Source organism: Xiphias gladius, chromosome 17, assembly GCF_016859285.1.
Source record: "Xiphias gladius isolate SHS-SW01 ecotype Sanya breed wild chromosome 17, ASM1685928v1, whole genome shotgun sequence".
Classification (NCBI taxonomy): Eukaryota; Metazoa; Chordata; class Actinopteri; order Istiophoriformes; family Xiphiidae; genus Xiphias; species Xiphias gladius.
The window spans coordinates 15,665,638-15,691,818 of NC_053416.1; the positions used below are offsets into that span (position 1 = coordinate 15,665,638).

The 26,181-nt window shown below is 41.2% G+C and overlaps 4 protein-coding genes across 7 annotated transcripts; 2 read left to right on the top strand and 2 right to left on the bottom strand.

The window, feature by feature from the left end:
- Positions 1–254: 254 nt before the first annotated feature.
- On the top strand, positions 255–5,585 carry layna (layilin a). The gene is made up of 7 exons (XM_040150861.1): positions 255–625; positions 752–772; positions 928–1,225; positions 1,936–2,093; positions 2,175–2,219; positions 2,482–2,578; positions 3,910–5,585. Exons 1-7 carry the CDS (start codon positions 550–552, stop codon positions 4,619–4,621), a joined length of 1,407 nt encoding a protein of 468 aa, XP_040006795.1. The 5' UTR covers positions 255–549; the 3' UTR covers positions 4,622–5,585.
- A 1,644-nt stretch (positions 5,586–7,229) lies between these two features.
- alg9 (ALG9 alpha-1,2-mannosyltransferase) lies at positions 7,230–16,190 on the bottom strand. The gene is made up of 15 exons (XM_040151464.1): positions 15,797–16,190; positions 13,298–13,433; positions 12,983–13,117; positions 12,506–12,576; positions 12,290–12,378; positions 11,966–12,101; positions 11,788–11,875; positions 11,025–11,130; positions 10,015–10,137; positions 9,404–9,558; positions 9,134–9,263; positions 8,897–9,044; positions 8,587–8,716; positions 8,364–8,494; positions 7,230–8,079 (listed from the first exon to the last, which is right to left on the bottom strand). Exons 1-15 carry the CDS (start codon positions 15,934–15,936, stop codon positions 7,956–7,958), a joined length of 1,842 nt encoding a protein of 613 aa, XP_040007398.1. The 5' UTR covers positions 15,937–16,190; the 3' UTR covers positions 7,230–7,955.
- Positions 16,191–17,005: 815 nt separating this feature from the next.
- fdxacb1 (ferredoxin-fold anticodon binding domain containing 1) lies at positions 17,006–20,853 on the bottom strand. Of its 3 annotated transcripts, none has more exons than XM_040150617.1 (6): positions 20,719–20,757; positions 20,323–20,511; positions 20,068–20,224; positions 18,924–19,127; positions 18,643–18,801; positions 17,006–18,543 (listed from the first exon to the last, which is right to left on the bottom strand). In XM_040150617.1, the coding sequence occupies exons 2-6, from the start codon at positions 20,498–20,500 to the stop codon at positions 17,286–17,288; spliced, it is 1,956 nt and encodes a 651-aa protein (XP_040006551.1). In that variant the 5' UTR covers positions 20,501–20,511; positions 20,719–20,757; the 3' UTR covers positions 17,006–17,285. The 3 variants fall into 3 exon arrangements, with proteins under 3 accessions (XP_040006551.1, XP_040006550.1, XP_040006549.1); XM_040150616.1 differs by lacking the exon at positions 20,719–20,757 and adding an exon at positions 20,800–20,853 and having other exon boundaries at positions 17,007–18,543; XM_040150615.1 differs by having other exon boundaries at positions 17,008–18,543; positions 20,744–20,789.
- si:dkey-71l1.1 (uncharacterized protein LOC569883 homolog) lies at positions 18,521–26,162 on the top strand. Of its 2 annotated transcripts, none has more exons than XM_040150623.1 (10): positions 18,521–18,563; positions 21,773–21,968; positions 22,468–22,535; positions 22,660–22,752; positions 22,870–22,971; positions 23,118–23,223; positions 25,053–25,175; positions 25,292–25,368; positions 25,458–25,560; positions 25,641–26,162. In XM_040150623.1, the coding sequence occupies exons 2-10, from the start codon at positions 21,785–21,787 to the stop codon at positions 25,778–25,780; spliced, it is 996 nt and encodes a 331-aa protein (XP_040006557.1). In that variant the 5' UTR covers positions 18,521–18,563; positions 21,773–21,784; the 3' UTR covers positions 25,781–26,162. The 2 variants fall into 2 exon arrangements, with proteins under 2 accessions (XP_040006557.1, XP_040006556.1); XM_040150622.1 differs by lacking the exon at positions 18,521–18,563 and adding an exon at positions 21,074–21,238.
- Positions 26,163–26,181: the final 19 nt, after the last annotated feature.

Below are 26,181 nucleotides of genomic sequence, written 5' to 3' on the forward strand. Positions count from 1 at the left end.
CTGTCTGCCTTGCTTCGTACTGAAACACAATAAGGTAAAAACGCTGCAGGATGGACTTTAGAGAAATATTTTAAAATATCCCTGATCGAGTTAGAGGAGATCATTTTCATGTAACACTTCTGTAATGATAATACCCAAAGCTTAAGTAATAAAGGAAAGAGTGAAATCTGCCTCTTGTCAGCGTTTACGATGAGAAGCACTTGCATGATTAGATGTCTTGCGATCAATGCAGCCTCTTCTACCAATCATTAAGACTGCTCTTAACAGATTACAGCCCCCTCCCAAACACTCACAGTCTTTTATCCTCCTCTTCCTGTTCCTCCTTTTAAGTCACATACTCTCTCTTTCAGCAGACAGAACAGGAGACTTGCCCCTTTAGCACTTCTTTCGTTTTCTCTTTGAATTTAAACCTTTTTGGAGCATTTTCTCACACCTGAAGCAGCAGTTCACCTGAGCTTCACCGATGACCAGATGAACAGACAGCGGCATGAAGACGACTAATCTGATATGTAAGAGGTGATGGTGAACTGGTAACTACAACTTACTAAGATGGATCTGCTAACAATAGTCTTTCACTTCCCGCTTTTATTTTTTGATCCATCTGCAGCCACAAGCCTCATCACAGGTAAGCCTGCACACAAAAAACAAATCACGGCACAAAAACATGAACTATTGATTCACTTGTGGACCTGTTTTTGGTTTCCTAATGGCCTGCCCTCTTTACTCTACGCTGGATGTTTGGCTCTTGGAGCGGATATATTTGAAGCCAGAGGTAGGCGACACACACTCCTAAAAATACAGTTTTATTAAGACCTCCACAACCAACCCTGTATCTGTAGTAGTGGGTATAAAATTCCCATAATTCTCACAAGGAAATTCAGTGCACATCTAGGAGGTGTAATGAGGTTAAGGTATGTGTGTGTGCAGGTCAACGTGTGTGCAAGGCAGGGAAAGGGAGGCCGTGTTACAAACTGGCCTATTTCTCCGAGCTCCGGCGGAGGCTGAACTTTGCAGAGGCTGAGCTCGCCTGCAGACGGGACGGAGGGCAGCTGCTGAGCGTGGAGTCGGCATCTGAGCAGAAAATCGTAGAGCAGCTCATCACGGAGCTCCGCCCGACTGATGGAGACTTCTGGATTGGTCTCCGTCGTAACCATGGAGGCGAGGACAGCACTTCAGACTGCTCATCACAGTACTACTGGCTGGACGGCAGCAAATCTACATTTAGGTGGGTCTAGAGGGTCAAAAAAAAAAAAAAATTAAAGTGGTCAAAAATCCCTAATTTTTGACCACTTTTATTTTGAAGAATTTTAGAGCAATAAAGTAAAATGTCAAATGTCCTTGCAATGATTCATTTTCACCGCTTATGATGAAGAACGTGTGTTGAAGAAAGGTGTTTCTACGTTTGTGTGGCCCCAAGAAGGCTGATTGTTGTATGAAAATCTTTGATACTAGTGTTAATATGGTACCTGAGTGTCACTACCAACATAAGTAAATAATTATATATATAAAAATAGAAAAAATATAAAAAAATTGAGAAAGGTTATAAACGTGTTTTCTATTCTTCTTTTCTTTTCCACAAATTATGTGTTGTTATATGTTGTCTATAACATTTTTTTAGCCCTGTAATGATATTGATTTTGAGAGTTTTAAAAAATCTGATACTGGCTGACAGTCCTTTCTTGAATAAGTACAAAACATGAACAAACAGTTTTGACAAGGATTCCTTGAATTAATTTGACAAACTGTGTAATCGCTATATTGTTTCTAAATTTAACATATTTGGCATTTCTGTACTGTAGCATGTAGGGTTTTTTTCTTTTACCTTCATTTGTTAACTTTTTAAATTACATTTGGGAACGGAAGTTTTGTGAAGATTTCCATTAAGGCAGAAAAAAGTGATTCTCTTCATGTGCTTTGTGTGTGTGATTGTTGTAGGAACTGGCACTGGGATGAGCCATCATGTGGCTATGAGGTATGTGTGGTAATGTATCACCAACCATCTGCACCCCCTGGTCTCGGGGGGCTCTACATGTTCCAGTGGAATGACGACAATTGCGACACCAAGAACAACTTCATCTGTAAATACACTGCAGGTACTGCTGTACACTAATTCAATCATTCTTTTACTTTGAAAATGCTCGAACATAGTTGACTGTGATTTATATTCTTCTCAGAGAAGCCACTGGACCCCTCCCCTTCTCCCAACTCCACTCAAACAGGTAAAATGTGCTCAGCATGAGCAGTTGAAATTTTAGACACTTTAAGAGTCACCTTGCTCAATATAGAGTGAGATAGCCTGACCGTCAAGGATGCCTTTCATTACAGATGTGTCCCCTTCACTGACCCAAGAATTGTATGGATAAACCTTTCACCATTTTCTGCAGAGAAGAGTATACATTCACTACTCCGATGCTGTCATATCCAAACACCAGCATGGCGGTCACTAAATCTGCATGTCTGTTGTCTGGGTCTTTCCTTTAGCTCTGAATTTGGTGTACATCATCATTCCCACCATTCCCCTGATACTGCTGTTGCTGACCGTGACTGGAGTCTGCTGCTTCAAACGGCTACTCAGACGGTGAGGATCCAAAACAAATAAATACCAAAGACAAGTAAAAGTTTTACTTCACCTGAAGATAAAGATTTCCAAGATTTCCAAGATTTCCAAGATTTCGGGGGAAAGCTGTGGCTCAGGAGGTAGAGCAGGTCATCCACTAACCAGGAGGTCGGTGGTTTGATCCCCAGCTCCTCCAGTCTGCATGTTGAAGAGTCCATTGGGAAGATACTGAACTTTGCCTCTGATGGCAATCAGGGGCAAATTGTGTGTATGTGTGTGAATGAATACATGAATATGTGTGTCAATGGGTGAATGGGGCATGTAGTGTAAAGCACTTTGAGTGGCCAATGAGACTAGAAAAGTGCTATATACTGCAAGTGCAGTCCATTTACTAACAATCACAATTTGAAACAATACTTGCGTGATCTTTGATCTATTGTTATTAAAATGTTCTTCACTGAATAGATCTTCTCAAGAGTGAGGTTAAGAGTTTAAAATCAAAGGCTGTATATTTACTATATTTACTTTCATTAATATCCCTACTGTGTAATCATTATTGTTGCAAGAACCAGTTTACCATTTCATAGGACTGCCTATAAGCTACAGCCATCAAGAGGCAACATCATGTCACAAATTCTGACATTTCCAGAATACAGTTGTCAGTTGTGATTATTTTCCTTCTGTAGAAAAACCACATTGTAGTGTTTTATTCTGTCCCTCAATACCTTCTGACTTCCCTAACCAGTCTGTGCCACACAGGTCCAAGCCAATTAGACTAAATCTTTAAAATCATATCAAAAATTTAGTTTCACTTTTTAAAAAGGCTGCAAATTTTCGTGAACAGCTGGGCACTGCAGTTTTTAGTAGAAGTTACTGAAAGGGGAGTAAATAGTGCATTTGCTGGGGAGTATTTTAAACTGCGGATTAATACACACTACTGAGAATTTGCAGAGGCAAAACATTGTATGTGAGATTTGTTTAAACTACGGTGCCCATGTTCATCATAACGAAGGAAACATGCAACGGTGTGGGTACTTAACATAGTTATTGGATAGCAATGGGAGTCTATGTCACCGGGGAATAAACCTCGTAACGCTTTGAGGAGACTTATACAACACTTGTTAGTAGCATCCGCTCGCTGAAAAACTGATATTTTCTGAAAATTATTGTCGAGTAAAATCAACACCTGAGTTTCAATATCAGTTTCAGATCACGAGCCTCACCGATTTGGTATTCACTTCAAGAAAACTGTTTATGTACACCCTCCACACCTTGTAAGCAGTCCGGTTCAGGTTTCATTCTGTTAATGTCTGAGGTGTCTTCTTCTTTATGCTTCTCTGTGTGTGACACAGAAGGAGAAAACAACAGAAATCAGAAGTATGCCAGGCAGACCCGGGCATCTGCCCCAGCCCGACTCCGTCTGATGTCTACAATGTCATTCGCTCCCAGAAGGACGGGGACCTGGTTTCAGCTCGCCCGCACACCAAAAACACCTCCTTTTTATGCTCCTCCCCTGACACGCCTACAGGTGACTACGACAACCTGGGGGGTCGGGACACAGAGAGCGGCTTTGTGACTCTTGCCAGCACAGAGAGCTGCTTCCTCAACTTTGACCTCAATGACCTCAGCCTTGGACGTCGTGGCACCCGCGACTTCTACGACACCAGCTTGGGCCGCTCAGGAAAGAGGGACTTGAATGACAGCAGTCTGGGTCACACTGGGCACAGAGAGTTTTATGACAGGAGTCTAGGTCGTCGTACAACAAAGAGTGAGCATTACGGCAGCAGTGTGTACGGGGACCATGGATTGTATGACAGCAGTGTCAGGGGAGAGAGTGACCTCTATGATCCCAAACTGAGGCCTGGAGGTCACACAGTAAAGGCTGACCTCTATCAGACATACATCACCAACGGCAAGGAAGACACTTACCAAACCAGCCTCGGAACCTACGGAAACCGAAAATCCTACCAAGCTAATCTGGATTCCTACAGAAATGGCCTGAATCTTGACGGCAGAAGGAGATACTTCAATGAACAGGAATGGATCAACAGAGAAAACTACTGATCCTCTAAACAGCTTCTTTATTGTGTGTGTTCATCAGTGTGTGAGAGTGTGGACAGGGACGAGAGAATGGCAAAAAACTGTGCATGTATGTGCTCGTAACTGTTTGTACGGTATGTTTCTGAAACTTTTTAGTTGATGAAAATCCGGTGAACACATGCTAAAACATATATTTTGTTGCTGGGCCAACAATTCACCATGTGACGGTTAGTTTGTGGTACTACCACCTATTTACGCATTGTATCGTTTGAAATTAAAGAGTCAGTTCACCCAAATTACAAAACACCCCACAGTTTTGGGTTGGATTTGCTAAAGTTTTGAGACATCCGTTTCTGAAGTTTCTGCCTCTACCCCACACCTGGTTTGTGATGCTCAAGGCATTTGAAAATTAGCTTTAAGGAATTAACCTGCAACATATCTTTGTGTTAATGTCCAGCTTACTCTGGAGAATCCACAGGCCTCATTGTGAACAGCTTGCACTGGCCCATGAAAAGTGCTGAAAGTAAGTTTTTTTTTGGCTGGTAAGCAACAGTCATGATGGTCCATGACTGACTTGACCCAGTCCGTGATAAATCTACGCCATATGGCACGTGACCAAGTGCTGAAGTATACACGACTGGTCGGGCTGTGTCAAAATTTATAGATGCAAAAAGTTTCTATCGCATCGTATGGGGGGTGTTTATAGGCAGTGTTGCCAACTTTGCACCTTTGTCGTCAGATTTACAGACATTCCACACCCCTTTAGCGAGTTTTCGTCACATAACAGCCAGTGGAAAATCTAGTGACTTTTTGGACAAACCTTAGCTAATTTCCGTACAAGATCGTCAGTATTGCCCCGCGAACGCGAGGTCGGGCTTTTCCTCCACAGGCACACCTCTCTATGCATCTCATTTAACTGACCGCACTGCAGTTGATATAGATGTGAATGAGCTTCTCTCGCTTAACTTTCTCTCTGAGTTATCATTTTACAGGTAAATATAGGTGAAATCACAGCACAGCCGTTGTCTTTAACTTATGTGTTTGGTGATTTTGTCAGACGACGTCACAGTTATAAAATCTGGAATTTAGCAGTGCAGACATGCAGCTTGGAAATGGCTTGGAAGTGAGTGCTGATTAAAATGTAGCCTTAATGGGCTGCGCTTCAGTCACTATTTCATACTTGTTCCATTGTGTGACAACAGAAACAGAAGAACATGTAAATGCGAACAGCTCTACTGGGAATGCATCTGTATTAAATTACTGTATATGTGAGAACAGACATTAGGAGAGAGGCGAACGGATAAAGGGTGGTCCAGCCACATATTAAGTTTTGACCTAGTCTTGTTTTTTTTTTTTTTTGGAATTTTAATGTATTTTTTTTAGCGCAATTAGCACTGAAAATCCATTCATCTTTATTAAATTGGGCTGACAGCAGAAATCTCAAAGACAAATATCTCAAAACCACAACAAACATAACCAAAACGATCTGCATGTCTAGATACGGCACCACAATGGGCAAGAAAAAAATGTTTTTTGGTAATATGGTGATTTGACACTTTAAAGGAGTCACGAGATTAGATATTAAATGGGAACTCCATCCATTTTACACAAAGTCTGTTTACAGGTGTTGGGGAGTACTACTGCATGTGAAAAACATTTTATAAAACCTTTTGATGCTCCAGAAGGAACTGTGCAAAAATGTGATAAATTGCATCAAGTAACATCACTTGAGTCGCTGTTGGGGCTACAAGCATGAAAATTAAAAAAAAAGAAATAAAGGAAAAAAAAAAAAAAAAAAGAGAATTAGGACTTAGACAGAAGTGAGCTTACCGGATCTCTGTAGCCCACAGCTCGAGTCTACATTAGCCACTACTAGCATAACTCGACGAATCTCTGACTGAACTGTCGGTGGTTGAGTTGCATTGTGGGTTTAGAAAGGTTTAGAAAGAGGAGGGTAGAAGGGGACATCTCTGGCTCTAGTGCATCGAATTAGATCGAGCACACAGGAAACCTGGGGGCCTTGAGAGGCAGTTCAGACCTGGGAAGGGGAGGCCCAGTGAAGAAGACCACAGAGCACCGTCAGTGCTCAGCTCCAGCTTAAACATGTATAGACAAACTCCCTTGTATCTGACTGAGTTATTATAAGCAACTTCACAATAAAAGTGTGTGTTTGTGTGTGTAGCAGCCTGTTTGCATGGCCTTGTCATGCTGCCCTTGCTTGGTAGAATAACTATGGAAGTCTTGGACCATTATTTTTGCGGTGCCTGAAAAGACTGTTTTAATCACACCTTGATATAAAAAGGCTACCTCCAACAGATTGAGACACGATAAACCCATACTGCTTGAGGGATCAAAGAGAACTAATACATATACACAAATATAGATTATTTTTATGTATAGTAAGTGTGTTTTGACATGGCCTTAAATTGTGAGATGTCCAGAACTTGATTTAAATTTCATTGATACACTTGTTCCCTCATTTATTAATGGTCTCTTTTCTCCTGAGTAAATCAACGACAGTTAAGAACAATGCTAATGAGAGGAAAGGGGGCTCATACAGTAAATTCAGCTTGAGTGCCTGCAGTCTGACCACAGCAATGGCATGATATCGAAGAGAATGATAAAATATAGCATCGTTATTATTATTTATTCAGAATGTACGCCTTGACATCCCTCCTCTCCTGTAAGTGAGAGTGGTTTTTATGTTTGTTACATAAGGAAATCTTCAAATAAAATGAGATTACAATTGAATTGATCAGCCTGTGGTGTAGAGATTTTACTGTCCCAATACAAAAAGGATTATTCACAGTCAATCATGTTTTATTAACATTCCAATTTAAATTAATAGCACACACTCGCCTTTCTTCATCTCCACCACTCACACCCAACAGAGCACACGATAAGATACTGTTCAATTGCAGATAAGCAAACACTACAAGATTTCTTAGATTAATTATTCAGAAAAATTCTTTCAGGCCACATCTGTTTGTAACGGCCAGTCCTGGGCTAAATACATGTAAAATCTTGTAGTGTGCATCCACTATAATACATTCAGTTACACGCAAACGCGCAAACGCGCGCGCACACACACACACACACACGCACGAGGTGATAAAATGTCCAGCTGATTCCTGCCAAGTACACCTGCATACATACCATTATACCTTCAGTCACACTCACACACACAAGCAGACATAATGTCCTTAAAGGGTCTGATATCTTCCAATGTTTCATGAGACAAATACACATGCATACACACTCCAACAATCACACACAAATACCAGCTGTGTTGAGCGGAAGTGATTGATTTCTGTTGTCAGGATTTTGTAGGTCTTTGGGCCAGGCTGAGGTTCAAAGGTCAGCCATGGGTACGCCTACGAGTCTGCTTTTGCCGCCGTGGTTTCAAGATGACGTAGCGCCTGTAGGTGGTGTGATGGTCTGATATAAATGGGATGTAGAACGCTCTGAAGAGAGGAGATGACCTGAGAGAGAAAGGGGTTTTATTAAAAAACTGCATCAGACTCTTTTAAGCCTTTGTATGCAGGAAAGATATACAGACTTATTAGTTTCATGTTCAGTATTGTCAGGTAATTTGCATTCTCACAAATATTAAGAGGATACTGCCTATTTTTTCCCAGTTCCTTATTCTGGGTCTTACTTTTACTTTTTTTAAAGATACAATAGATTAAGCTTTTTTAAATTTAAAGATTTGGAAGCCATGATTTTTTTCTCTATTTCTGTGTAAATCTTGCGTTTGGGAAAATACCTTGATGCCTGAAGGAAAGGCTTATAGGCTATGACGCTCCACTCCTCTTTGTTGGCTGAATAACATGGCTCAAGTGGCGTCTCTTCATCCACGTCCAGGTCCACTAAGTAGTGGCACTGCCGTAAATCCAGCTGCAAAAAGTAGACATTTCCCAGTTTAATGTAAATGCTCTTAACTACAGTGTCCATGTGTCAATAAACTTGTAAGTGTCTGAGTGACTTACATATCTGCTTGGCTCCTCCAGGTTCTGGTCATTCATATTAGCTGGGATGATCTGTGTGGCCAGAGGACCAGAGGTGTACGGCTGAGGCAGTTGCCCCTTAAACTCAGACTGAATGAAATGCAGCTGCCAGCTGGAGACAAGAAACAGTAACTATCAGGGAGTGACACAGTCTGACTCACTCGCTCTGATTTAAATAGAAATTTGGATCTGGCATGACAAATGTAAATCATTTACTGTATGTCAATCCACAATAGAAGAGAAGCACTGATACTTCAAGTTCCTGCACAGACACAATATCCTGGATACTGACTTGTGCGGCAGTAGGAAGCTGCTTGGGAAGCGGTACCACTCTTTGCCCACACACACACTGACAGGTCTGCCTTCGGGGACTGAATGAAGAGTCGGATCCTTGGCGATTCGGTGAAACTCTGGATACAGATCCAGGGGGGCATGGTAGCCTGTAGACGGAGGAAAAAAAATCTCATTTCATCCACCTTTTTGTTGCCTAATGCTGGTGCTTCGGAGAGCAGTTTGTGTGCAAACACACCTCTAAAGAGGGCAACAGAGCGAGACAGTGACAACACTGTGAAGACCGCGACTGCACCTAGAGCCAACCAGTTGGAGGAGACCGTGTAGTGCTCCAGTCGGTATCGCTGGAACAGGAAATGGTAGCATTTCTGCAGGAAATAAAACGATTCTGTAAAAACAAATTTTACATGCGCATCCATTCAACAAAGAGACCTAAAAGAAATTAAGCCAAATAGCACGAAGTAATATTTTGCTATCGAAGCCAAAATTGGAAAATGACAAACCACACCTGTAGAGAGGAGAGGGCCACTGCCCCGCTGAGGCAGATAAGAGGGTAGATGGGAAAGAGGAAACGTTCCTCTTTATGAGGTCTGGTGAAGAAAACCAACATCCATAGATACATGGGAGACAAAGTCAGCCAGTATGGGCGGCCCAGGTTCTGCACTGCAGAAAACACACGTGTGCACAAGCACATGTCATCACAAGAGGAGCTGCGCTGAAAATTAACATCTCAGCAAAAATAAACTCTTTACACATGCTTTGGATTACATTAATTTCTTGTTTTTGCTACATATACAATATATACTTCTACTGAGGAGGACTTGGGTACAGGATAGTACATTTTTGAGGTCACTGTTTTGTATTAGTAAGAGTTAAGTCAGTAACAGGAAATAATGATTTGATTAAATCATATCAACATTCAGTCCCAGAATAACTTGTTGCCCCTGAGCTGTAAACAGGACAGCAGCAAAGTACCTGAGTTTGTCATTACCACTGCACTTCACACACAAACCATTTACTGAGGAAGAACAGCCCCCCCCCGCAAAAAAAAAAAAAAATGCGAGCAATGACAACACTTAAATTTTTAGTGCTGCCGTATGAAACACCCTCAGTCCTCACCATTGAACCTGTGTAACAGTGTCTCCATAAGAGCGGTGAGTGGCAGCGAAAACAGTGCCAGAGCAAACACCAGATTGAAGTTCAGGATCCCATTTACAAAGTAGAAATGCCACGGCTCTGTACCTGAAAATTAAACACAAAACAGGCTAAATATTACAGTGCATATACAGACTATGACAATAAAAACAACACTAAAACTGTATAGTTATTGCAGGATTTACCCAAAGGGAAAATCCACAGAAAGGATCGTCAACGAATTTGTTATGCATGATAAAACGTTGAATACTGATGGTGGCAACAAGAGCCAGAAGGTCCTATTCATATTGTGTTACTGTCTGTGAATTAATAAATTTGAAGTATTTCTACAAACTTAATGGAGAGGTACAGAAACCTACTGGCACACTTTCCAAGGGTTTGATATGTTAGTGTTAGTGTTTATGATGGTATTTCCTCGAGAGTCCAATTGAAACAGTACAGCTTTGAATTGTTAATGTTTTCATTTAAGTTCCATTTAGTTCATTCTGTCACTAAAATAATATAGCATCAGGTTAACAATCACTATGATAATACCTCAAATATGCAATAATCATTTCCACTGGTGTATACCATAACTGTCTTTAGACTACTCAAGAATGTTATTACTAATGCTCTACTAAGCGATCAGCTCTAGTTTTGTTGGTGTGATTTGAGATTGTTCACCTCACATTCTGCAAAGCGCACATAAAACACCTATCGCTGGCTGTAGGGTTTTGGCTGTAATAAAACCTGGTGCTCTACCACACAATTCAGTTCATGCAGCCGCTTTGTTCTGCAGCTGCTGTAATGAACAGCCTATTATAGGGAGGGGTCCCAAAGAGATGTGTTTAAATGTGTAAAAAATAAAACATTATGAAAAGTTCAAATTCACTAAAATAAATCAAGGGAGGATGTGCATAGGAGTTGAATGGGCACCATGAGCTCAGAGTTCTGTTTTTATGACATGATAAAAAAATGTTACATTTGTATATTACCATAAAGATCGGGTCCATGTGGTGTGAAGACATTATACAATAGAATATTCAGTGGAGCAATGACCAGTTTTCCATAAAAGAAAGAGTCCACTGCCACCAGCGGCACCTGAGAAAAACACACAGGATGAACGGAGGGGAAGAGAATGGAGCAATTGCATGTAAACATTTACACTTAGCTTTATAAACATAAACATAATATTATCTAATTCATGAAGAATCACAAATATATCTATACAGAATGTACTGTATGTATTTACCATGAAAATGTATATGTTACATTATATCATTTTCTGCATAACACATAATGTAATATCCCATTATATTCCTGCATTAATGATTAACTCCCCCACAAAACATCTGTGCAAACACAGCAGCTGTGACTCTGTAAATAAACTCATCCACAATCACCTTTGCACTATATTATGCAAATGTATAGCCTCATTAGTTTTATATACATTTTTGGCTGGACCAGCCCTGTAAATGTGAATGTCCATGACTGACTGACTGACTGAATGAGTCGTAAAGTTACACCATCTGTCAGCCGAATACCACGTGACTGAGTGCTGAAGTTACACCATGGGTCCTTGCTCAAAATGAACTAGTGCAAATAGTTTCTATTATATCTTAAGGCGGTCGTTTACAGGCATTGTTGTCAATTAAGGACCTTTGTCGCTGGACTTGCCGACTTTTCACACCCTTTTAGCGACTGTTCTTCACATAAGCACCTAGTGACAAATCTAGCAACTTTTTAAAACACTCTCACCAGCAGCAGAAGCAGAGCAACGGCTGACCAGATGATAAAAGTTTTCCACTGCGTCTTTAACACCAGCAGGTCGAAGGCAATCGGAACCCTGTAGAGAAAACAAACCAAAGCTGCAAAAAAAGTAATACATTTGGAAGAAGCATTGCAGGCAACTATATATTTTAGTTTACAAGCCTACCCAATCAGAGCAGAGAACGGCCACCCAACGATGGCACCGGCAGCCACGCCCACAATGGCTAATGGTGTGGAGTCCTGAAACCACCCGGTCATGGCAACCAGCGTGGTATACATACAGAAAGAGGAAGGCAAGAAAGCTGAGGCGAAAGGACAAAAGAGAAGGATGATTAATCGCAAAAAATACAAACCACAAACAGGAAACCCATACAGAAATACCATACTGTCTGCCACAGTGCCTTTGGAGCAATGCCTTGTTCTTCCACCCTTCATACTACAACTACTAGAGTGACAGAATCGAGTAACTAAGCGAATAAATCTGACCAACCTGCAGACGAGCAGAACATTCCCGTGCTCAGGACAAGGAATGCCAACATCAGACGGCCCACATGCAAACCAAACTTCTTACAAACTGCTCTGCGTCACAGACACAAACAAACCAAATGGTTAACCTCCATATCTTATGCTGTATGTAATAAGCCCAAAATTTGGAAGCCAAAGTGCTTAGGATGCCCACTTGAATTTAAGAGAACCGTAAACTCACTTGTAGAAATAGAGTTCACAGACACAGCAGGAGAATGCTAAGACACATCGTACAAAGTAGAACACCAGCACCTGCAACACAATCATAACACAAGCCTGTCAATACTGCACATATTCCAGTATAATGATATACAAACCTCTGTGTGTGTACATGTGTGAAGTGATTTCATGTTAGGTTGTCAGTCAGGCCATGTAAAAACATTTAACTAATCAGATTTTAAGTTTTTTACTGAAAAACATATTTTTCTTGAAAATGTAGTTCTGCTGAAACGTATTTCTCCAAGATGTTATGTTCCTACCCAACAGGATAACAGGACACTGCTGTCCAGCAGTTTAAGGTAAATATAGTCCTCTCTTAGCAGACGAGAAAATTGGAAACACAAAAGAGTGGCTGAACATGCTGTTGGTCAGCTGTAATCATTTCAAATATCAACAATAACAACAAACGTTGAAATGAAAGCAAGTTGGAAATAGTTACCTTGTTTGTCTGTAGAACATGGGCATGCAAACAAGCAGGAAGAGCATGTAACCATAAGTAAGCATAAGATCTGATGGCGTACAACGGAGAGTATTCCCATGTTTGCATCCCTGTGCCGTACAGTAGGTAGTGCATCTGTCAAAACAGGCATCAAAAGAATTACAGACATGAACAGTGGAAGAAAGAGAAGTGGTAACTTGCTTGAGCTATAAAGAGATGAAAATTCTAGACCTAGATATAAGAAAATCCCTAGAAGGGTCACAAATGACAGCATATTGCACCTTTGGATTACTCATATTAGTGAGTAGTACTCACAGGCTCCCAGTAGTTGAAGGTCTCATCACAGTCTGATATGTTGCTGAGCAAAGCTGCACAGAAACGTGCAGAGAGCAGGCATTTAAATGCAGTAGAACCTTCTGGAGCCCAGACCTGCCCTCCGCGACTTATTGACCTATTACAATAATATATGCATTATTATTAAGATTCATTTCGGTGTCAAATGTATTAAAAACATCAAAATGCTGGGTTCTTACAATATACCTCCATGTACTTAAATACTGTAGTACGTTTGTTTTGTGCATATGTAATAGAAAATGACCTAGATTTTAAACCATCTGAAGCAGACAGCCTAATGAGCCTGTGTATTGGCCTTTTAACTGATGTTTGTCAGTGTGTTTTAAAACATACAGGCTTAACTGGTTGATGTTTCCGGGGCGCATGCTTTTAATAAAGCACTAATCAAGGCAGCATTTATGGTAATCATTTCAGAGCTGGCCAATGATTATGCCTCTAATTACAAAGATTACATGTCTGGTGGAACACAAAGTAAACGTCAGCCCTAATTACATGGAGGATTGAAAGACTGTCCCTGGAGCACTATCGCTCACTGTATCCAAAGGCCTATGAACACGAATTACACATTATACAGTTGCACAGATGTCCTCTGCTAACCTGGTTCCAGTTTCAACATTTAGCCGTCTGGTTGTTGTCTCTTTTCAGCTTGTGGCTATGCCCTGTTTTTAAGTTATACCTAAATTTGGTATCTAAATGTTTTTTCCATTTCATATTTGTGTTTAGGGGTTGTCCTCCAGACCAACAGAATTATGATTACTGTGACTATCGCTGTTACTGTTATTATTAGTAGCGGTAGCATTATCACTATTATGTCAGGCTTTATTTTTATTATTTTATTTTGATTTTATCATCATTGTTTTCTTTTCTTTTTACCTGTCATTGTTTTTCTTTTTCTGCCTATGGAAAGCGCTTTGTGCATTCTGTCTGAAAAGTGCTTTACAGGTAAATTACCATTATCATTAGAGTTGCAACCAACAATTATTTTCATTATGCATTAATCTGCCAGTTATGGGTCTGATAAATCAATGAATCATTTAGTCTCTAAAACATCAAAAAATTGTCACAAAAAAAAAAAAAAAAATCAGTCACATCTTTTCGCAGAGCCAAATGTCTTGTTTTGTTCAAACAAAAATCCAAATACCCAAAAATATTTGGTTTACGTTGATATATGACAAAAAAAAGCAAAAAAGCAGGACCTCCTCTCAGTTGAGCAGCTGGAAATGCATCAGAAATTACGCAATAACCGATTATCAGAATAACTGCCACTTATTTTTCTGTTAATCAACTAATCGACTCATTCTTTCAGCTCTAATTATTGTTCAGACATGTAGCCAGACATACAGCATGTTGTCTACAAACACCTAATTTGAGTGACCAACGACTAGGCCATTTCTGATCAGACCTACACCACTGTCCTGAGCTTGTATAGTTTGCCTAAAAATTGTGACATATATGCATTTTACATGTTTACATTAAATCGTAAATTTTGATCTTCAGTTTTTATCATTTAGATTTAGTTTTTCTAATTTTTCGTTTTCACACTAGTATTTTTTAGCACAGCCATCAGAGCAAATCACATTGTATTTCACTACAAAAACACAGTGCTTGTGTGTTGTGTGCAACAAATGCACCTTGGAATCCTTGAATCCGAAATCCATAGCTACAACATTTGTAGTGCTGTGTTTACATGAGCATATTGCTGAAGATATAATTTAAAAATAAATAAATAATAATAATAATAAAATCACACTAACAACCGATTGACACTACTTTATTAGTGGGAAAATACTTTTTCAACATCTATCAATGCCCATGTTAATCGCCTCCCAGATGTGGACAGCTGTGTGCTTGCTCAGAGCATCATTAGTGAAGACAGTGTTTCAGAGCCACTGCATTCATGTTCATAGTAACAGTGACAGCCTACACTCCTCTCTGTGTCTGGCGTTGTTTCCTCTGGTTCACAGCCATGTTTAGATTAGTTTGATTAGTCAGCTCAGCAGCAGCTCGGCACTGATTGTCACGTTACGTATTATTAAGACACAACATTTCTCCCAAAGGCCTTCAGCAACATTTGTTAACCACACCACTCGGTCTGATCTCAGACAAACCTCTCCGTCCGCGCGGACCAGGGGCTGACCCGCTGGCGGCAGCGGAGCTGTCGTCCACTATCGTGAAACTGGCTGTGGACAGGTGGGAGAATGAATGAAGCTGAGCAGGTAACTCAGCTGCGTTGCGCTGCGTTGCAATACTAAAACAGAAACGACGCGGCTGGTTGTTATTAGGGCGGAAACACAACCGGACGTTATCAATCGTTGTTACTGAGTTGGGAGTCGCAACTTGCTTAGCGTATCAAAGTAGCTAGCTAGCTAGCTAGCTGCCCCTGCTCAGACTGTCAGTCAGGCAGGGATGGGGCTTTTAGCAATGGCGAGTCTTACGTCTCTCCGCCGGGATCATACTCACTCTTGCCGAGTGTCTGTGATTTTACTGTCATCGGCGCCTTTCTCCTCTTTCGGTGGCCGAGCTTCGGCAGGGACGTTCACGTTGTTTGCATCTTGTCTGCTGCCTCGCCTGGTTCGCTGCCGAAGCGCCTTGGCCGCCATGTTTACCGAAACTGTTCCCCAGTCGGACTTCGTTCATTTTCGTCGCTGTGCGGTTATTGGCAGCCTGTACGAAGTCTGTTTTTTAAGTTCACGAGGTAAAAAGTAACTGTGCATTAACATTTGAAGAAAAGCGAATTTTTGTGTCAGTCTGCTGCGGTGGTTGTAGTTACTTTTATGTCTTTTCTTTCAAAACAATTACCAAAATGTGTCATTTTCCCTGAAGAGCACAGACGTTTGCATACCGCTGACCAAAAAGTGGTCCCAGGATGAAGCCTCAGTCATCTGCCCTGAGCTTCCTTTAACTTCGCTCTATCTTTTTTTTTTTTTTTACATACTGTCCATATTTTTAGTTCACAGGCTGAGCACATACAGATCAGAGGAATGGAGATATTTTTGCTTTCCCAATAAAACCTCTCAAGAGACTAGGGGATTGTAGCCCCCACAAATGACCTGTTCCACAGTATATGAATAATTGATCAAAATACTTTGTTACATGAAGGAGTCACCTGGTCCTGTGCACAGGCATCCTTTAAGTTCCTTGGAAATAAGGAATTTGGTAATAATTACAGGTACAATATAATGTCCAATTAGTTAATTAACTCCAATGAAGTGAAAACTTAACATGGAATCTTCTACTCAGTGCACAGCAGGTCAGCTGAACATGCAAAAGTGTGAAATTTGCCTACAGCCAAGCACAAAAATTCAACATATGAAAAATAAGTTTGACAATCATAAATTTAATGATTCGTTAGTATATACTGGGGTTAAAGTAGAGCAGTTCTTTCAAGAAAATTCCTCTTGAAATCAAGAACTATATATAGACTCACTCAAAACTACATAAGTCCTAACAGTCTCATAACATTCTCTATTTTTTCCTATAATTAGTACAAATTTACATAGTTCTTTCCAGGAAATGATGGACTTGTAGTTACCCAAGTCTCAAGCATGTAACATCAGAAGAATATACTGGCTTTGCTTGTTACAGATGCTATTGCAACAGAGATTACTGATTTTATACATGTTTTATTGCAAAGTACTTGCTTTTATGCTTTGATGACATATGACTATTACTATTTTACAATGATTTTTGACAGACCACAAATTAATATTAAATAACTGGTTTATTGTAGGGTAATTAAAACACACACAGAAACACAGAATTCCAATCACATTTCAAAGACATACTATAAACAATGCCTCAGTTATTATAAACATTGTTCAACTACAGTTTTGCAGATTATATGCTTATAATTTGCTTAGCAGTCACAGACAGACTTTTGTCGGTAATTATGAGGTCTCTGAAAAAAACTGAGGTTAAATCCCTGTTCCTCCAAGAGACTGATATCTAGCTACCTGATGGAGACTTTCAACCGTGAGGAAAGTAAAGACTCCAAGTGTTTGTGAAATTTGAGGGCTTGTGTGTGTGACAGAGCATGTGTGTGTGAGTGGTAGATGAGTCTGTAGCAGTAACTGGTCTGGCTCAGGTCTGGATGTGAGAATGTGTCAATGAGTTTAACTTGCTCCACGGTCCCATGACTGGCCTCTCGGACCACAGCGTGGAACTTGTTCTCCTCCCATGTCGGCCCTGTCCAGAAGCTGATGTCAAAGCTGAAGTGCTCCGGGAAAAGGGAAAATGGGTGGAAAGAAGTCCCAGGTGGTGGGTGGAGTTCAAACTGTTTTAAGAAGCGTGGGTCATGTGACCACAGCAGCCGCCAGTCGGGGAGGGAGAACAGGAGCACGGCCAGAAGGTCCAAATTTAGGGACACAGTCACGTGGTTAATGTTGTCACTTGCATTTCTTGCAAACACCTTACCAACCGAACCCATCGGCTGTGCCGTCAGACGCAGACCTCCCCGTTCTGAAATCAGGGAGACCCCATATGGTGCAAGTAGCGTTTCCAGCCTTTGTCCAAGCAATCTGACTGGCTCACACTTTGAAGGGAAAACACCTCTGAGCAGAAGCTCGTGAAAGACAGGCAGGGCCCAGGGGTTGACGGGCACACTCCTGAAAACCAGGCCACTAATGCCAAATAACAAGCTAGTTACACCATTACAGCCCCCACAGGGCTCCTCCTCCTTATTTCCTTCAACTTCAACACTTTTATTATTCGTCTCAGTCTCCCTATGACTCACTGCATTGTTAATCAACTCTTTTGTTTTAGTTAGAAGCTCTTCCATCTGAGGGAGCAGTGATGGACGCAGCAAATAAAGACCACTTTCCCCTTCAGGATCAACATCCAGAGAACATGCAGACCTTAAGCTCTTAGCTCCTTTGCTCCTCACCCTGTTCACTTTATCTGAGATAACATATGTGGCTGACAGAGTTTCTGGTGTGTCTGTGCGTCTCTGACTGTCCGAGAACGTCAGCCGATCTTTTTCTTTGTCTGCAGAAGTATATATGTCAGAGTTGAGGTCTTTCTGAAGCAGGTTGATCCAGTAGCAGTGTGTACTGTCTACATCACGGCAGCACGTCTGCAGCTGTTTGGCCGTCAGGAGGAAGGGAATGGCGTCTGTCGTCATGGAGACCAACCACTCCTCTGCCAGTCCTTCGAGAAGAAAATCTTGCAGCAATCTGACAGGGTGGACAGACCCTGAGCAGAGAAATCCCCTGATGAAAGAGAGGAAACAGTAAGTATGTGGTTATATAACTTTCTTGGCGCTGGTGGCTTATTACTCAAACGGCATGAGAGCCTATTATATACTGTACCTGAATATATAATCACTGAGCTCAGCTGGTAGGTTGTACTGGACCTTCTCCCCTTCAACAGCCTCCTCCACCTTAAGCATCCGAGCGGAGGTGTAGGCGAGGCTGTGGGTGAACACATGGAGCAAAGCTTTCTCCACATGAAATCCCTTATCCTGGCTCCTGCACAACAGCAACATCATCATTAGAAAAAAATCAATATGCAAACACACGTCAAACACACAAAGATGGACACAAAGTGCCGGTTATATTTGTACACTGCAACACTCACCTTTACTGCTTACCTGTATCCAGTGCACTTGTAGCTCTGGTATTTCTCACTTTCAAAAGGATGGATGTCACTAAGGATTAGGTGTGCTTCTGCTGCCATGGCAGCCACTTGCCAGCTGTTGTGCCACTCTCGCTTCGGCTGGTCCGCTGGTGTCCCGCCCTGTCCGTTGCACAAGGAAACATGAACCTCCCCGTCTTCAGCCAATACCTGAACACAACTGGAGACGCAGAAAAATGAACGCGAGTATTCTGGACTATTGTCACAGAAGATGGAAGTTGGAAACGTTTTTTTTTCATATACATATCTAGACAATTAGGGTGACATCAGCCCTATTAATAATAATAATAATGTAATCTTTTTTCAATTAATTTCAATGCAATTTTCTTTATTTGACAAGGTAAGGTCCCACTGAGAAAATCTCATGTTCTCCTCGTTCCCGTGTGAGTTAATTATTTTTCGGGGTACTCCTGATTCCTTCCACAGTCCAAAGATACGCAGGCAACTCTATTGGCAACTATAAATTGCCCGTAGGTGTGAATGTGAGCATATGTCAGTCCTGTGATAGACTGGCGACCTCTCCAGGGTGTACCCTGCTTCTCACCCAATGTCAGCAGGGATTTGCTCCAGCCCCCTCCCCGCTGCCCTCAAAGGATTAAGCTAATAGCTAATGGATGGATGGATGTGTATACTGTATATATGAAATATAAATGTTTGTCTAAGAAAAAAATAGAAATAAATGCATTTAACAAAAGACAGCCATAGAAATATGCTGAAATGAAAATAGTGTGAAAGTCATTTCAATCAGGAACTGTCTGGTCAAAGTATAAGTACAGAAGATTATGAATCTGAGCAAGCATTCAAGCCAGCTTTTGTTACTCAATGTTTGTCAAGACTTGGTGCTATGGACAAGGTTCAATTGAGAAAAGAGATAAAACTCGGGAATTATACATAATTATTGTCATTATTTGTAGGTACTGTAGTCAATGTCATCAATCGGCGGGTAAAATGATATGTCGATAAGGAGAAGTAACAGTGCCCAACTGAACAACAGTGTTTTTTTGGAATGAATGGTTTGAAATCATTAAGTATGGACACACATGAGGCATGGTGGAGAATGCTGTGAAAGGACTGATGACTAGGGTATGATGCAGTTATACCTGAGAAAGAAGTTTTTGAGGAGTTCTCGGTTCTTTTTCACCCCACTCTTTCTGCCGCAGTGAGGAAAGTTGAACACCACACGGTCAAACACACGGCCCCGCAGGGAGGCACATTCCCCCAGCTTTGTGCAGTCCACCTCGAAAAGCACAGTTCCACCTGAATAACAAATAAGATAAATAACAAGAAAAGAAAGAAAAAGTGTTGCCCATAAAATGCAGCTGAGAACAATTATGAAAGTAACCACAAACATGTACCTGAGTCCTTGATGATCTGAACGTTACTGGCTGCACCCTCATGCCGCAGTGCCTCATCCTTATGCTGCAGACAAGTGGCCGTTATGCAGGTCTCTGTGTCAGCGTATATCTGGCTCATGGACGCAGAGAACGAGAAGTTCCCTTCTCCCACCAACAATACGGACCGTGAAGGAGACATGTCCAGTCCACCTACAAATGCGGCGACACAGAAAAACTCAATTCCCTGAAAGCCCCCCGAAAAAAAAACAAAACCCAACTTCTCCCGTTTTTCTGGCTTTGAGAGCGAAAGTGACTTCCTCACGGCCTAATATGGTCGTTGTAAATGAATTTTTTTAGTAAGCAACGGCCGTGTCTTGTGTCTAAGACTGGCTCAAATGACAAAAAAACCATACTGACTGCGCTGTAAAACAAAGCCGCTGACCTTGTCCTGTTCTGCTCGGCACCGCAGCATATGAAAGCTGAATAATAGTATCTCACCTGTAGCAGCTTGCGTTGGACGCTGTGTCGCACACACAGTGGTCCGACACGAAACAAAACTTCAGGAACGTTGCGTTATTTAGCCGAGCTCTCGAAACCTCAAAAATATATTTGAAGTTAAACTTTTGGAAAGTTAAAATGTATACTTGTTCTTATTTTTATAATATTACCGCTGAGTTGACAATTTTACGCATGCAAATGTCAGAGCGTAATTTTTCAGAAAACGGAATTCAACTCATGTTTACAGAGGGACGTAATTGCAGGATGGCGCATCACATCTGGAGGAGGGAGCTATTTGCAGCATCACTTGATTCCAGCATCAGTTGCTTTCGCATATTTCTTCGTTTACTAAAGAGGAAAATCCGCCTGACAGTCTTTCTGATGTGCAGTTCTCAGTTCCGCTCGGGATTTTAAGGTCTCTCGATCACATCGGACAGAGGTAGTAAAACAACTAGCGCACAGACATGCATCTGTTTTTGCTGATGCTAAGGTCATGCTAGCTAACGGAATTGCTGCACCTGCACATGGAAACAACAGACAGCCTGGCCTGATGCACTTAGTTGTAATATTTTCTGTAATTCGAGTTTCAAATCCAATATTAATTTTTAATTTTTAATTTTTTTTGCATCTTTGATGTTTGATAACTTGTGAATAACTGGCTGTGAATTTAGGTGTTTTTACAACAACCTCTACATTTCTTTTATATTATGTATGGTCAGGACATTGTCTATACTCCATATAAACGTTGCGTGACAGATGTTAGGTTCGAGCCTTGGTGAAAGCACAATTGGCCAAGGAAAATGTGTTTCTTTTTTCTTTTAAATTATATATCAGGGCATGCTTTATGCTTTGCCTCTGTTCTCTTCATGTAGGACAGAGTCTGGCTTAAAAAAGTTCACATCCAGCTGTATAAATAAATGGGTCACAGCATCATCATAAATCTCTCCTTTGTTTCTTTGTGTCTTGTATGAAGTGCTGCGCCCACATGGGCAGTGTCCTGGCTTTGTCTTCTGGTCCAGGCCATCAGAGCTGGCCTTTCTCCACGGACCCCCCTCCTTTTCGCTGGGACACGCATCCTGCTCACTGGGACAGTCCGCCACGCTGGGAGAGGAGAGATGGCCGCCTGCCCAACCCCGGTAGCTTTCACTCTCTCCACAGGAGCTGCAAAGGTAGGTCTGGCAAAAAAACCAAGAACTGTGGAGTGCACACCATGGTTAAAGAGGTGCTGACCATGGAGCAGACAGTACATTGAAAAAAGTAGTCACACATTTGAATGCCCGATGCAAAAAGTCATCATCTTCTTGAATGTACATTGGCTGTCAGCTGTGACAAATGCAATGCTAACATTGAACTCATGGAATTCTGAGTATCTTTCTATCCTCCCAAAAGTTTACATGCAGTTTTATCTCCCAAAATAATTTGTAAAATATGTATTTGTCCTGCTGTAACCATGTAAATAACAGTTTTAGTGCCCCAGTAATAATGTTTCTCTATCAAAATATTAGTTACACATAATCCCATAATCTGAAAAATGAAAATGAAACTTTCTGAAATCAATCACTATCAGAAGTTGAGGATCAGATGAATCAGATGATCACAGTGCCTGTAAATGCACCAAATGTGATATTAACGTTTTAAATCTGACTGTTTTTCTCCCTATCTCCTCAGATGTTTTTCCTCAACAGATTGAGGGAGTTAAGATGATCGTCAATAAAACTCTGAGCAGCTTCTTCAAGGTGACTCTTCCTCTCATATTTATTTGCCTGCAAATAATTTGTTGCATTTAAAGACTATAAGGGTGTAAATCGCTTACATCTTAAAATGCCTGATGTTTAACTTGATGCATATGTTTGCATCCAGGTCAGTCATACTCTGCATCTCAGTGCTGTTAGTCCTTCGAACTATCGATTCCACGTGGAGCATCTGCAGTCTGACAATTACAGCAGAGACAAGGTCAAGCACAAATCATCAGATGATAAACATGTTACCACTGCTTTATCATTAATGTTTTTAGCTGTTTGGAAAACAGACAGTTGTCAGGTTGCATAATGATCCTTCATCACATTTTAGGATGCCCCAGCATTGATCGGTGAGATGGACTCTTCGGGTAGTCTGAATGCTCACGCTCTGCTGCATCTCACTGAGCGTGTACGAGCCAGAACAGTGTTCCAGGTGAGGTCCTAATCACCATTTCTTTCCTTATATCCATCGATCCCATCCCACATTCAATCACTGTTTCTATAAAAGGCAGTTATTTTACACAAAAATAATGCTCTTTGCTATAAAACTCAACATTCAAATTCTTGATGGTGTTGTAGACTCAGCAGTCCCAGTTTGTAACGTGGCAGTTTGAGACTGAGTACAGAGGGAACGACTTCACTGCTGCTGTGACAGTAGCCAACCCAGACGTCCTCAGAGAGTCAGGTGATAAATAACAGGTGGAATGATTAGAGCCTCACCTGATTCCTCAAATTACGTGTCAAATTACAGTGGCATGAAAAAGTTTTGGCATCCCTGCTCAAAATTTCTTAAATTATAGTTAAGTGAGTAGAAGATGAACTGATCTCTAAAAGGCATAAAATTAAAAGTGAAACATTCTTTTCAACTTTTTAAGCAAGATTAAAGTATTATTTTTGTTTTGTACAATTTTATAATGGAAAAAAAGGGAAAGGAGCACCAAACAAAAGTTTGGGCACCCAAAGAGATTTGAGTTCTCAGATGACTTTACCAAGCTCTCAGACCTTAATTAGCTTGTTACGGTAATGGCTTGTTGACAGTCATCGATAGAAAAGGCCAAGCGATGCGAATTTAAAAGCTTTATAAACACTCTGACTCCTCAGACCTTTTCCCAACAGTCAGCCATGGGCACCTCTAAGCAGCTGCCTAGCATTCTGAAAATTAAAAGAATTGATGACCACAAAGCAGGAGAAGGCTATAAGAAGGTAGCAAAGCATTTTCAGGTAGCCGTTTCCTCAGTTTGTAATGTAACTAAGAAATGGCAGTCAACAGGAATGATGGAGGTCAGGTTGAGGTCTGGAAGACCAAGAAAACTTTCAGAGAGAACTGCTTGTAGGATTGCTTGAAAGGCAAATCAGAACCCTCGTTTGACTGTAAAAGACCTCCATGAAGATTTAGCAGACTGGTGCATCCCTCTAATGGGCAGCAACACCTACGCAAATATGACTTTCATGGAACAGTCATCAGAAGAAAACCTTTCCTGCATCCTCAGCACAAAATCCAGTGTCAGAAGTTTGCAAAGGAAAATCGAAATAAGTCTGATTCATTTTGGAAACAAGTCCTGTTGGGAAGATGAAGTTAAAATTGAACTTTTTGGCTGCAATGAGCAAAGGTATTTTTGGAGAAAAAAACATAATGTCCTGAAAAGAAAACCTCTCCAAATGTTTAACATGGGGGTGGATGGATCATGCTTTGCCCTGTGTTGCAGCCAGTGGCACGGGGAACATTTCACTGGTGAAGGGAAGAATGGGTTCAATGAAATACCAGCAATTTTGGGGAGCAAACATCACACTGTCTGTAAAAAGCTGCAGATGAAAAGAGGATGGCGTCTACAACAGGATAATGATCCTAAACACACCTCAAAGTCCACAATTGACGAACTCAAGAGGCACAAGCTGAAGGTTCTGCCTTGGCCCTCACAGTCTCACCAACTGAACATCATTGAAAATCTTTGGATAGACCTCAAAGGGGCAGTTCATGCGAAGAATGGGTGAAAATACCTCAAACAAAAAACTGAAAGACTCTTATCTGGCTCCAAAAAAAAAGCTGTGATACTTGCCAGAGGGGGTGTTACTAAGTACTGAGCATGCAGGGTGCCAAATCTTTTGTTTCAGGCCCTTTTCCTTTTTTGTTATTTTGAAACTGTAAAAGATGGAAATCGAAAAGTAACCTTTCTTAAAATATTGAAGAACTGTGTCATCTTTAACTCTATGACTTTTGGAGATCAGTTCATCTTTTACCTGCTTAACTATTCACAGTAACAGAAAGTTTGACCAGGGGTACTCAAACATTTTCATGCCATTTTACACCTGCACTTGTACACAGACACAAGCATGCATATCAGTGTCTATTGATATGTTTGGGGAAATAATGTACTTTCTCCTGATATGATATATTAGCTTTTTAAAACCATGTCCTTAGTATCAGTCCCGAAACTGAAACATGGTACTCCCTTGCCTAATCTAATGTACTACATATGTGTCTTCTATGTATCTGTGTGTGTTTTTCTGGGACAGTTATCCTTGTGGCACACTTCCTGCAGAGCGTGTCCTCTGGACTGGTGTTAGGAGGGGAGCTGGTCTACCATCGGGGAAGAGCAGAGGAAGGAGGAATTCTTACTTTGGCTGGACAGTACTCGCGTGAGTTTTGCTTTTATTTGTGAATCTGCTGTAAACATCTGATTTAATTCCAATGGCTTATTTCCTGATCTGTTTTGGTGGATCTAGCAGCAGCGTTTCACTTTCTCTTCATGCAGGTCCAAACTGGGTGGTGACGCTGAATGCTGGGAAAGGAGGTGCCCATGCGAGCTACTATCACAGAGCCAACAAACAGGTACAGCAAATACCACCATACTTTATAAACACAATATCTGCTTTAGTGCTTATCCCAAAAATTCATTAGCCTCTATGCATGTTCATCAGATCCAAGTTGGAGTGGAGTTTGAAGCGAGTACCAGGACGCAGGAGACCACAACCTCGTTTGGGTATCAGATGGAACTCCCAGAGGCCAACATGGTATTTCGAGGTAAATTTCTTTCAAATGCCAGGCTTGATGAAAATAATTCAGAGAAAATACAGAGACTTTTTTTCTGTTTGTGTATCCAGGTATGATAAACAGTCGGTGCATAATAGGAGGCGTGTTGGAGAAGCGCCTCACCCCGCTCCCTGCCACCCTGATTATGGGTGCCTTTGTAAATCACAGAGGGGACAAGCTGCAAGTGGGCCTAGGAGTCAATGTGGGATAATCCTCCAGTAATCCCTGGTGGCATTACAGCTCACTGTCAGGACAACCGTCCAGAGACCTATTTTAAGAGGCTCCATTATAACCTAAATTTGCAGGGTCCATCAGCCTCAGTAAACCACCTGAGTATCATGGATGTTTTGGGTGTTGAAGCCCAAAGTGTTTCCTTAAATTGATGCATCTCATTTTGCAACCTACCTCTCAAAATGGAGGTGATGTTTCTTGTTGGGTGACAATAGGATTACACAGGAAGATTGGATTAACATTTTTAGGGGCTGGTTTCTCCCTGAAACCAGACTGCACATCACCTTCTGGATAATGGAAACAGAAAGGATAAGAGGCATACTGTACTGTAAACTGCAAATAAATACAAGTTTTATACTGTAGGTAGTCACGAAGAAACTT